The 12803-nt window shown below is 33.7% G+C and overlaps 3 protein-coding genes across 5 annotated transcripts; 1 reads left to right on the forward strand and 2 right to left on the reverse strand.

Annotated features, from left to right (window-relative positions):
* Positions 1 to 220: 220 nt before the first annotated feature.
* Positions 221 to 4260, reverse strand: LOC8276188 (putative pentatricopeptide repeat-containing protein At1g53330). The gene has a single exon (XM_015725483.3). The coding sequence runs from the start codon at positions 1832 to 1834 to the stop codon at positions 431 to 433; it is 1404 nt and encodes a 467-aa protein (XP_015580969.1). The 5' UTR covers positions 1835 to 4260; the 3' UTR covers positions 221 to 430.
* A 153-nt stretch (positions 4261 to 4413) lies between these two features.
* Positions 4414 to 8490, reverse strand: LOC8276190 (uncharacterized membrane protein YuiD). Of its 3 annotated transcripts, none has more exons than XM_048376732.1 (5): positions 8010 to 8490; positions 7023 to 7179; positions 5398 to 5448; positions 5185 to 5277; positions 4414 to 4616 (listed from the first exon to the last, which is right to left on the reverse strand). In XM_048376732.1, the coding sequence occupies exons 1-5, from the start codon at positions 8168 to 8170 to the stop codon at positions 4575 to 4577; spliced, it is 504 nt and encodes a 167-aa protein (XP_048232689.1). In that variant the 5' UTR covers positions 8171 to 8490; the 3' UTR covers positions 4414 to 4574. The 3 variants fall into 3 exon arrangements, with proteins under 3 accessions (XP_048232689.1, XP_048232690.1, XP_002529338.1); XM_048376733.1 differs by having other exon boundaries at positions 4414 to 4729; positions 7023 to 7187; positions 8010 to 8484; XM_002529292.4 differs by having other exon boundaries at positions 4414 to 4729; positions 8010 to 8474.
* Positions 8491 to 11536: 3046 nt separating this feature from the next.
* Positions 11537 to 12325, forward strand: LOC107262062. The gene has a single exon (XM_015725476.1). It carries the CDS (start codon positions 11537 to 11539, stop codon positions 12323 to 12325), a length of 789 nt encoding a protein of 262 aa, XP_015580962.1.
* Positions 12326 to 12803: the final 478 nt, after the last annotated feature.

Raw genomic sequence — 12803 nt, forward strand, 5'->3', positions numbered from 1 at the left:
TATATTCCGGAAATGTATTTGAAGCACCAGGACAAAATAAATCCGATTGCGTAATATGACTACGCAGAAATGGAGCAATTTTTCTCTGCCTGCCAGAAACATGGGAGAAACACATTGCAAAACTAAACTGCATGGTAGCAAGATTTCAAGCATCTGAAAAAAAAAAAGAGAAATGCATTATGCAACATTTGCATACTGCCATAGGAGAACACAGGCAAGGCACCAAGCATGTTTAATGAATTCATATAATCAGTCCAGGCAGCTGGATGCAATCTCCTCCCCAGCAGAAAGAGGGTTCAATCAAATCTACATTATAGAAGTGGTGGAGCCTATCCTTGAGGAGCGGGTAAAACATACACCAGACTTTTTCCCCTTCTTTTAAGTTTTAGTGGAGATATGATGTGTTGGATTTACAACAATTCAAAAACTTTTACAACGTCGCTAGGCAATTCTCGAAAAACTTTTGTTGCTCTTGGTATTTAGGACTAGAGAGCATACTGTTCTTCAATGCCACTGCAATTGCCATCTTCCACAACTCTGTATCAATTGCATTTATTTTACCCAGACAATTCAAAACCGACCATACCAAATCCTCATCCCCGTTTTGGCACAACCTGTTAATAAATTTACATATGCTAGAAGAACGAGGTGCAAAACCCTTGAAAACCATTTCATCCAAAATAAATGCAGCATCCTTGAACTCCATTGCATCACTAAGTCCATCAAAAACAATTCTATATGATACAACATCAGGAGCACAGCCACGTCTTGGCATATCTTCAAACAAATCACTCGCTTCACTCCATTTCCCATCCTTACATAACTCGCCAAGTATCACATTATAACTAATAACATCCGGCTTACATCTATTCTCCATCATTTCATCCAGAATTTTATAAGCAGTTTCAAAATCTTTATCTTTACAAAACCCATTAATCATCACATTGTAAGTCACAGTATCAGCCTTGCAGCCTTTTAATTCCATTTCCATTAAAACTCCAAAAACCTCATCTTTCCGCCCAACTTTAAATAACCCACTAATCAAAGTAGAATAAATTGCTGAATCCACTTTCACTCCATCCCTCTCCATTTCTTCCTTAAGTCTTAAAGCAAAACTTAACTCACCAACCGCGCAAAGCCCCTTAATAAGCGTTGCATAAACATACTCATTAGGACACAACCCGTGTACATTAACCATATAATCTTTCAACTTAAAAGCCTCTTTCAACTTCAAATTCAAACAAAGCCCATAAATCAAAGTCCCAAAAGTCACCTGATTAGGGACAAGGTCTCTATTTTTCATTTCATCTAACACCTTAAGTGCATCATCAACTCTCCCATCTGAGCACAACCCACGAATCATTATATTAAAAGTACAACCATCTGGTTTCACATGTCTCTTAATATTCACAAAATGCTCTCTCATCACATCAAACTCTTTGCAAATCATTAGCACGTTTAACAAAGTGTTATAGGATTTAATAGTCCTTTGGCAGCGATAAAGAGGCATTTCATCAAACATTTTGAGGGCATTTTGAGGGAGGCCCGCTCGGCCATAGAAAGTGATAATGTTGCAAAAGAGAGGTTCTTTAGCAACCAAACGCGTCTGGGTTTTAAATTGAAGGAGGATTTGTTCCATTTCATGGAACATTTTGGCGCGGCCAAGCTTGGTGATCATGAGGTCATAGCAGAGAAGTGAATAGCGAAAGGGTTTTGGATTTGGGTTTGAGTTTGGATGTTGAAAGAGGTGGAGAGCGAGTTTCGGGTCTTCTTGGAGACGGAGAAGAGAGGCAAGCCTGAATGAGGAGATTCGTTTTGGCTTTGGTGGCTTCATTTCTGTGTTGCAGCAGTGTTTTGACGCAGAATGTGCAACTGAAATTTAAACATCTACAGCATGATTGATTTTGTTAAGATTGGGGAATATGATGTCAAATTGACTTATAGGGACCTCCAATAAGGCAAAGGCATGTCAGAATTGCTATCAGTCATTAGTTGCAGAAGAAGAATGGGAAGAGAAATAGCAGAACGAAGAAGCAAAGATCGAAGATGAAGAACAGAAGGAGAGAAGAGAAAGAAAGGAGAGAGTGGGAGAGAAAAAATTAATCAAGAGAGAATCTGAATTATCATCAATGGTCAATGTACACAACTGATACCAACTATATATTGAATCTCAATCTGTTATACTAACTGATTTGGTTAATTGCTAACCAATCACATTCGGCCAACTCAGCTTACCAAGGACCTGATCAATTTATTTGCTTATTACCTTTAGTAATGATTCTGTGCTCGAGGACACTTAGAGGTCGCACGTGCAACTGTTCTTGAACTGTGGAGGAAGGTCTGGCTTGACTGCAGACTGGATCATCATCGCATTTCTTTCTCAACAAAGACACATGAAATACAGGATGGACACAGCAAGAATCCAGAAGTCTCAACTTATATGCAACAGGTCCCACTTTGGCAATGACAGGGAACGGCCGCGATGGTTCGGACCTCCTTAATTCAGCTGCTTGTTTCATACGATTCTTTGCTCCATGTTTACTGCTGTTTTAATGCTTCTGATGTTATTGCTCTTAGAATGAAGGTCACAGAGGCAACAGCAGTTTGAGGAGTCTGGTGGACAAGGAATCTGAGGTGGATGGTAGCCATTTAGAGCAACGTTCTCCTTAACAGAAGACAGGTGGAGTAGAAGGGCTGCGAATTGGTTTTATGATGGAAAATTGAAGCATTTCAGCAACCTGTTTTTCCATTTCAGTTTTCTGGGTATGGTGGGAATGGAGTGATCGCATGATCTCTGTGGTGGCAGGAAAGTTAGTTCTTGAAAGACCTCATGGAATTTGTTCAAGGGAAATGTGAGATAAGATGGTAATTGAGGTTCTTTAGGAAGCAAAGATTCATTGGCACCGGTTCTACTGAAATAGAATGGGACTGTTCTTTGTGAGCCAGTCATAGCCCAAGATCATGTCATAAGAGCTCAAGTCCAAGTGAAAGTTGTGTCTGAAATCTCTTCGCCAATTTGTGGTCAGTAGCTGAGGTAACATTAGTGCGTCAGATGACATTACCACCGAAGGCATTCGTTGTAATTTCCCCGCTGGTATCTGCTAGTTCTTCATTCATGCTCTCTATAACGAGCCATTTGTATCATCTTCAGTCTCCATAATAAAAAGTCGCTTTTATTTACATTGATGGCCCACAAAATAGCGATCTCTCCATCTGTAACAAGCTCTGGAACCTTTTTCTGAGATATGTTTGAATTGGTTTTGGCTGCTGTTTAGTACTGTCATTAGATATGGTAGTTGAAAGAGGAAGGTTATTTTGATGGTCGAGCGGGTTTGAAAGGTTGAAAGTGGCTGGGGTTTTGACAAGAATTGGAAGGTTTAGATTGGAGTAACAGGCCAGTATCTATGACTCATCATGAAGCCTTGCAAAATTTGAATGCTCCACCAAGGGCTTGTGGTTTGGCCAATTCTATTGCAGGCCTTAGTTCACTACTGAGACAACTTACGAAAGAGGAATTGAGGAATTCTCTTTAATTCAGGGTAAGATTTTCAGTAAAATGGAACCTCAGGTGCTCAAAATTTGATTTTGATATTCAGAAACAGACCCCGCCCATCTTGTCTTAATGTCTGAATCTCTTATTCTCCAAATGGTTCACATAAAGCCGCAGCAAATGGATTCCAAGTTGCATTTGGATTGACAGTTATCCAAGCTTAACCAATCATCCACTTGATCGCCAAAGAACAATGTGGCTACCGTTGCTGTTAAAGAACAGCATAAAATTGAAATACTGGTCATAATTTTATTGTATCCTCAGCATTAAAATGGGCAAAATCCAGTTCTAGGTTCAAAATATTATGCTATGGAACCTTACTGGCAGCAGAATTAGCACTCGATTCACCTGTTTCACGAACTCTAGGAATAGTGAATAAACCTCTTCTAGATGAAGAATCCTTGGTATTGTTCTTGAGCAACTCCATTAGCTGATGGAATTGATTCTCTTTTTTTTTTTTTTTTTTTTGATTAAAGGCACCCATTAGAAATTTGTTTTCAGTTAGGAGCTGTTTCTGAAATTCCTGCAAAGCTTCGAACTTCCGAGCTTGTGACAAGGCAATCAGTTCTCGAGAGGTTTGAATCTCTTGAATGGTATTTAACTCAAAATTCTACTGAACATCACGAGAGATCTCCATAGATTTCAGTTGAGTTTCAATAGATTGAAACCGTGGTTCAAGGACTGCATTTTCACCTTTGCACGACCAAATCTGAGTTTAATTGGACAAAAGAAACATGAGGTGCAAATGTGAAAGTGCGCCTTTTTCCAAAGGCAAAAGAGATTCATGAGTGCAAGATGGCCCATAAATCTGCATAAAGCAACTAAAATATTGATATCAAACAGTAATGAGAAGGAAAACCCTATTGAAAAGATGTTCGAATAATTTGTTCTATTAAAGTCATTCGTGAATAAATGTTCGTTCTGAGTTTGGTACTCTACAAATGCATATAAACAAGTCCACTGGCATCCAGGCAATGCTTCTTATAGCTACTTGATGATCTTCAATAATTGACGGAGTCATATGCTACACACTCTCTCCACTCTTCTTTCTTGACAGAAGAAACCACTGCAAATGAACCCATTAGTAACAACTAACAACACTGTCATTATGCCACAACACTAATCAGTGTTTCTCATCAGGTATGCCACAATGCAACCCAACAAGGACCCAGCAACAACCTGCGTTGAAACAATATTCATACTTGAAGGTTAATCTAAAGCCCCATGGTAAATCGTTCTGAGACAAAATAAGTTGTTGCGACAATATGATAGAAATGTCAGCTCATTTTTGTCTTTTAACTCTTGCCTTCAAGCATAAAGATCAGAATGCATAATACAGAGCAGAAATTGCTGATATAGGAATAAAGGCATGTAGATATAGGAAAAATAACATGCATCGCAGGTGCACACACAATCACAATATCTGAAAATTCCAGCATTAAAGGCAATGTTGCAAATAGACTTGTTAAGACTTCCACAGTTTGTATTTTATTATTTGGGAATATGCAAGTGCATTAAATCTTTTTCTTCATCATTCAAGTCTTTGCAAGGTCCTGTTTCTCTTTGTTACTGCTTATTATTCAATGTCTGCACCACTTCTAAGTGATTTTCAAGATTTCTGACTGCCAACAAACCTGAAGTGGAGTGTGCCCAAGTAATTCACGCAGAGGTCTAACACTGGATAGTGGGTGTTCAGGTGGAAACTCGCAGACAATTTGATTCAGCAACTGCCATAAGAAATGAAAACCACATTGACCAGCATGTACAAAAGATCCATATGATTATGCCAATGTACAAATAATAAAAGAAATGCAACAAGCTTGCAAGAATATGTAGAGATGATTTACCTCAGCTTGCCGACCAGCATGAAGTCTGACACCTGTGGCATCATACATCACCTGCAAATAACAAAAACAATCATCCCAACACTGGACTAAATTAGAAGGCCTTTTACAAAATGTTTTAGATGAAAATATTCCTTAAATGAAGCATGGAAATCATGTGTAAAGAGCAGATTATGTGCTTCTCATTGCTGGAAATGTATTTGCAGCACCAAGACAAAATTGGTTCTAGTGCATAACATATTTATACAGAAATGAAAAGTTTATTTGCCTGCCAAACACATAAAAATAAAAATTTAAAAAGACTTCAGATTTCTTAAACATGTCTTAGAGAAATTCTAATTTCATATTAGGAAGAAACATTCAGATGACAAAATCAATGCAAACAACAAATTCTATTCAGTGTCTGTTTCTCATTGTTAAAGGAGCTATTGTTGAGAAAAGTGTTAATTATTTTAACGTACCTTGGTTGTATCAAATGACACTAATAGGTTCCTATGTTTTCAATAACTAATTTTAACATCCCTATCTTCTGTCAACAACACTAGACGTTAAGCATAAAAAATAGAAAAAGAAATCCAAAATATCCCTAATAGGTTAAATTACTTTAGCATCAATGAGTTTTGTTAAAATTAAACTAGTAGGTTTCTGTTTTCAATAATTAATTCTAACATCCCTCTTATTTTATTATGTAAAACTATAATATGTTTCAGTCAAAATTAAATATTAACTGAAATTAAAATACAACCCACTAGTATTATTATCTTAGTACTACTCATAATAGTCAAATTTGAGCTTTATGTATATGATGCTTCTAATTTATTCATGTATCAAAAGATTAGGATATACTATTAGTTCATAATTTTTTTTAACTTAAATTAATATTATATAAGTTGATTAATTACAGAAAAAAAATATGTCATAAATGTTTTAACATAATTTTATTGCAAGGAAGGTTTTTAGTTAAGATACCTAACTAAAATTTTTACAATTTTTGAAAATGGTCTTTAATAATTTATAAATTTAATTTAATTATTGAAGTAGCTAATTTTCAAATATAGAAGTAACAAATATTAATCCAATAAGGTTTAAAAAATTATTAATTCTTAACATTTTTTAAAAAAAAATTATGAAAATTGGGTTAATTATTTTAACATCCCTAAACATTAGTTATTAAAAAAAGAGGAATCTGTTAGTGCAATTTGGCAAAACTTGGGGACATTAAAATCCCTCGGTTTACAAGAGTAGATTTAGTATTTCAGATACAAGTAATGGGTGAGTAACAAAAAAAACTGATAGGAGGCAATAATTTAACTAAATATGAGGAATGTTAAAATTAATCAATGAAAACAGATGGACAAACTAGTATAATATGACAAAACTCATGGACATTATAATAATTAACCCTTGAGAAAAAAAAAAAAAAAAAAAGAAGACTCTTGAATAAAGAACGACAAGAGATCATTACAGCTCATTTCTAAGCTAAAAAAAGTGTTCAGTTTCAGTGCCAAACAAGCTATCGGAACCCCACAATGGAGAAAAGAAAAATTAGGCCATAGCAATGACTGAGAAATGAAAACAAAGTGCATTCTAAATCCAAATAGAAAAGGAAATTTTTGAGAAACACATACAACGCAAGCCAAGACGAAAGCAATTGCAAAAGCTGGTGATCCCGGCCCTTCTTGTAGGCCAATAGCCATTGCTAGGGCTGTCACAGTAGCGGAATGTGAAGAAGGCATTCCACCAGAATCAAACATCTTTTTAGAATCCCATCTCCTTTCTTTATACCTGAGCATCTAGCAGAAACATATTGCAAAATTAAGCCACATAATAGCAGGATTTCAAGCATCTGACCATGCCAATAAATGCATTGTGCATCATTTACAAACAGCAATAGGACCAAGCATATTCAAGGAATTAATATAATCTGCTCAAGCAGCTAGATAGAATCTCTTCCCTAGCATAAAGAGGGCTTAAGACCAAATCTACTTTACAGGTTCGTAAAAATAAAATGTGCAGCAACCAGAGAACTTGAAGATTTAGTGCATGCCAGTTTACTTAATCAATACAAATTTGAAACATACGAACTGACCCTTATTCCATATCAAAGAAGAAGGCAATTCGTATTCAAAATCCATCACCTAATAGATTAATGCTACATCTCTTCCCTACATATACAAACAGTAGCATTCTACTCAAAACTGAAAACAATAACCCAATAAGTTCTTTGTCCCATAAAAGTCTCACTAATTATTACAAATCGCAATGCTGCATTCGAGCTACATATAGTTTGAACTACATGTGCCTTGCGTATTCAATTATGAAAACGAATTATATACAATAAATAATAATAAACCCCGAAAAAATCAAATATATCCTAAAGCTATGGAGGATTTGAGATAAAGATTTGATTTTTATTTTACTTTTTGATAGGTGTGAATTAAAACTTATTTAGGCAATGAATTTGTAACATCGGATTTTAGTTAAGTTAGCCCATTTGTTTAAAGAATTAAGAAAATTTTATGCACCCAACGAACTTACAGGCAACAAAACTGATAAATTAGAAATAAAATCAGAATCTTTTCAACAGAACCAATTACTAATTGAAATGGACGAACCAATTAGTGAAGATCTTGAGAAACTGAGCAAGAGCGCAGGAAAGAAAAGCAGAGAGGAGAGGGAGGTTGCTTGGTAACCCCGAAAACGATGAGGCTGAAGAAGACGACGACGTCGTTTGACCGGCGCTTCTTGCATCGGCTACCGTCATAACCTCGTCCATGGGTTCTTGATCTAATTACGAAAAAAAAAAATACCCCACAGAATCTTAAGGAATACGAGATCTATTACGTAAGTCTTTTGCAAATACAACTGAACGCGTCTTCTAAATTTCCCTGTCGTATAACTTGTGGCTTGCTTCTGCAAATAATGTACGGAGGAAGGATGCCAAGGAAGGAAACCAAGAAGAAAGAGAAAGCGTTGTTCACGTTCAATTCCAAAATATTCGTATAGTTTGGGTTGTCGCGTATATATGATATGGGCCCTTCACTTTGTCTTTCTCTGACCCGTTAACAATTGTGGATGAAATTTCTTTTTTTCTTTTTTTCTTTTTGCTTTTTTCTCTTAGTCTTGAACAATGGTAGCCGACTACTTAAGAGGGTCAATCCGGTTGGAAAAGAGAGGATTACTCCAATTTTTCAATGCTCCAATTGCTAAGTAAATCTTAAATTTTTAATTTTTAATGATGTTATTTATTATTTTAAAATTATAAATTTGATAATAATTTTTAAATTTTATAATAAAAAATATAATAAAGTAATTATACTTATTAAAAAAAGATACATTTTCTCCTCCAATATTTGGTTTCACGAGCTATTTACATGTAAACTAATTTTAAGTATAATTAAACTTTTAATATTTAAAACTATAAACTCAGACCTCTCGTTAAATAGAAACTAGTCGTCTACTTGTGCATTGCACAATCGTTATTATTATTTCAATTATAAAATTAAATTTATAGATACAATTTAATCAATTGTTCAATATTTATTTATAATAATTTTAAAAAATAATAACAAACTAACTATTTTTAAATATTTTTAACTTTTTTAAAATTTTATTTATATTATTACATTAATAAAATATTTATTTATTAATATTATTATGTAGATTAATACTATCAATAAATTATTTTTAAAATATTTATTTATTGATTCTAATATTATATAAATTAATACTACGAATATAATTGATATTACTATTCTTAAAATTAAAAATTATTATATAATTAAAAATTAATTTATTAGTGAATATAATATTTAAAAATATTATTTTTATAATTAGAATCATTATCTAGAAAATTATTAGTTAATATAATACTAAAATATAATTAATATGCTATCTTTTAGAATAATTATTATCTAATTAGAAAACTAAGCATTATCTAATTAGAGAACTGGTCAATTAGTAATACGTTATTTTTTAGGATTAGAATGAGTGTTTAATCAGGAATGTAATTTATTAACCAATAGATTAATAGAAAAAATCATAAAATTACACATAAACTTGAATTCTATGTGTCAAAAATAGTACGCATGCTAAAATAAAAATTCTACATGTCAAAAATTAAATACATGTGTCAAAAAATATTAAATCTCAAAAATAAATAAATAAATAAATAAATAAATAAATATATATATATATATATATATATATATATATATATATATATATATATATATATATATATATATATATATATATACGATGTCTCAATTTTTCTTTTACCTCTAAAAGATGTGGGCCCCAAACTTGACCACATTACTCGTTATACTTGTTTGGCTTGGTTTATACTTAAAAGATTCATATTATTGTAGTTTTTTAAAATTTTTAGAAAAAATTACAAATTTTGTGTATTAAGTTTATGTTTTTTACTATTTTGGTGTCTCAACATTTTTTTTTTCAATCAAGTGCTACAAATACCCTAAAACACGTCAGTCAAGTGCATTGCTCTAGTTTGTGGTAGTTTTGATGCCTACAAGGATAATTTGACCCACACAACTGCTTATATGGCTTTACCACATTAAAAATGAAAATAATAATAATTAAAAGACCTAAATACCCTAACTCAATAAGTAGAAATGTGTATACCTCACAGCTAGCCAAAGCTTTACTTAAATCCCTCTTTGTTATCGTTGTCATTGTAAATTATGAGTTAGGGTTTTGTCAACAAATTAAAATTCAACATCAGAACTGGTCTTCAATTGCAATGTGGCAATTATAGTTTAAGTTTAAAGTTGTTGATTGAAGATTGGACATTACAATGGTCGACATTGAAAAAAGGTATGCAATTTTGCTGTCGTTTTTCATTAAACAAGAATAAACTTAGTGGTCGTTTGTACTTTAAAGGTAATGTTGATATTTTTTTTCTTTTTTTTTTATTTGTGGCAGCATAAGAGAGCATGGGATTAGTGTCTTCTATGGTGGAATCTTTATTAGTGAGGAAGTTAGTGGTAAAAAAGTTATTGTATATGGGGGATGAGAATGCAGAGATTGAGGTAACTAGTCTCGGTAATTTTTCTATTCCCAATTTAAAAAAAAGTTGTATAACATTTGCTAGGTAATAGAAAATTACCAAAGATTTACTTTAGAGATCCTGAGAAGCCTTTAGCACATGGCATGAGGTTTTTGTATGAGGAGTCCATCTCAACTTTGCTAAATTTGCTCAAGAAACACACTAGGGTTGAGGTGTATATTAAGCATAAGATTCTAAGGATTAGTGAAGTAAATTCACAAGAGTGCAAAGATGGTAGAAAAGAAGCTAATGATGTAATTGATACCATAATTGATGAGTGTGGTCCTGCACTTGGTGAGGACGTTGGGGCTTTAAATTTAGAATTTGTAAATGTTGTAAAAGAAAATGTTAGTTAGTCTTCTTTATCTGAAGAGCTAAATGCCCTTCTTGGTAGCCTTGGAAGAACTTTTGAGCAGTTTATTGCAAATGATATTTTAGGAACTATTCATGAAGTACTTAGAGAGGAAACAGTTCTTGAGAAGGAATGAGGTAATAAAAAAGCTCAACAGGAGGAACATAACAAATGTGAGGAGCACGTTAGAGCTAATACATCTGAGGAGCAAGAAAAAGATAACAGATTTGAGGAGGAATACAACATATGTTAGGAGTAAATAGGAGCTAATAGATTTGAGGAGCAAGATAAATATAACAGATTTGAAGAGGAATTTGAAAATAAATCTACTACTGTAGATGGAGATCCAGATCTAGTGGAGTGTGATATTGAGGTTGATGAGCAAGAGAATAATTTAGATAAAGACCCGGATCTAATAAAGTATGAATATTTGTCTGATGATGATGAGGAGTTGCAGACTGCAAGGAATGCTCTAAGACAGGCCAAACAAAGAAGAAAGAAAATTAGAGGCACAACTGTTGAACAAGTTGTTGGAGCTTCAAGTAATTTACCTTCATATGAAGTTAGTGCTGATGAGGGTCAAGATGATGATGAGATAGGATCTGATGATGAATGAGGTGCAGTTAGTACTTGTGGATCTAATAATGATCATGCAGTTAAGAGGAGGAGCATGTTTCCAGCTTATAATCCAGTAGTTGAGAAATTACATATTTGTTTGGGCAATGACATTTAAAGGAACAAGTGAGTTTAAGGAAGTTGATACAAGATATTCTCTTCAAGAAAGAAAGGACTTAAGATTGGTAAGGAATACTGATGGGCAAGTCAAAGTGAAATGTATGAAAAGGAACTGTCCTTTTGTTCTGTATGCATCAAATGAAGGTAACAAGAAGGTGTTTCAAGTAAAGACTTTTGTTGATGAGGACAACTGTGCAATTTGCTATAAGAATAGAAAGGTGACTGCAAAATGGCTAGCAAGTAATTACTTATACAAGTACAAGTGTATTGCAACAATGAAGCTAGTAGATATTAAGAAATTAGTGAAACAGAATTTGCATATTGAGTTGACTTTAACACAACTTAGAAGAGTTAAACTATTGATTATATTAAAGATTGAAGGTGATGTGAAAAAAGAGTTTGGTCCTTTACGGGATTATTTAGGAGAAGTTGAAAGATCTAATCCTGGAAGTATAATTGAGATGAAATTTTATAGACCACTGCCTGAAGACTTTCCTATTTTTCAGAGGCTTTATATATCATTTGATTGTTTGAAAAGGGGACTTTTAGCAGGACGTAGAAGGGTATTGGGATTGGATGGGTGCTTTATGAAAGGAGTGACTAAAGGTAAGATTTTGGCAGCTATTGGGAGGGATGGGAATAATCAAATGTTCCCAGTTGCTTGGTTTGTAGTAACTAGTGAATCTTATGTTACTTGGAAGTGGTTTATTAAGCTACTCATCAAAGACTTGGAAATGGAAGATGGCGATAGCTGGACCATCATGATATATCAATAAAATGTATGTTTCTTGTCTATACCTTATTGGTTATGTGAATTATTTACAGGGTTTATTGGATGCTGTGGGCACACTACTGCCTAAAACTGAACATATGTGTTAGGCCAGACACCTCCATGCAAATTGGAGGAAATAGCATGGAGGAAAGTCTTTACAAAAGCAATTTTGGATTTGTGCAAAATCTAACAACATGCCTGACTTCAAGGCAAATATGAATAAAATGAAGAAGCTAACACCTAAAGGATTTGATGACATGCTGAATACTCATCCAAGACATTGGTGCAGGGCATACTTTCCCACTGAGGTAAAATGTGACATTGTGGACAATAATTTGATTGAGGCATTTAATGGAAAAATAGTAGAGGCTAGAAAAAAGAACATTTATTCTATGTTAGAAGAAATAGGAATAATGATGATGAATAGGCCTAGGGATAATAGAGCTTTATGTGACAAATAGCTTTTCGATTTTGGTCCTAGA

The sequence above is a fragment of the Ricinus communis genome, chromosome 7 (assembly GCF_019578655.1).
Source record: "Ricinus communis isolate WT05 ecotype wild-type chromosome 7, ASM1957865v1, whole genome shotgun sequence".
NCBI lineage: Eukaryota > Viridiplantae > Streptophyta > Magnoliopsida > Malpighiales > Euphorbiaceae > Ricinus > Ricinus communis.

Bases quoted from the DNA above. Each gene is read 5' to 3' on its own strand.
- LOC8276188 (XM_015725483.3), bottom strand. From the start codon at position 1,834: ATGAAGCCACCAAAGCCAAAACGAATCTCCTCATTCAGGCTTGCCTCT.
- LOC8276190 (XM_002529292.4), bottom strand. From the start codon at position 8,170: ATGGACGAGGTTATGACGGTAGCCGATGCAAGAAGCGCCGGTCAAACG. The intron at 5,449-7,022 runs GTATGTGTTTCT...TGTTATTTGCAG, and splicing joins CTTTCGTCTTGGCTTGCGTT to GTGATGTATGATGCCACAGG. The intron at 5,278-5,397 runs GTAAATCATCTC...TTCTTATGGCAG, and splicing joins ATGCTGGTCGGCAAGCTGAG to TTGCTGAATCAAATTGTCTG.
- LOC107262062 (XM_015725476.1), top strand. From the start codon at position 11,537: ATGACATTTAAAGGAACAAGTGAGTTTAAGGAAGTTGATACAAGATAT.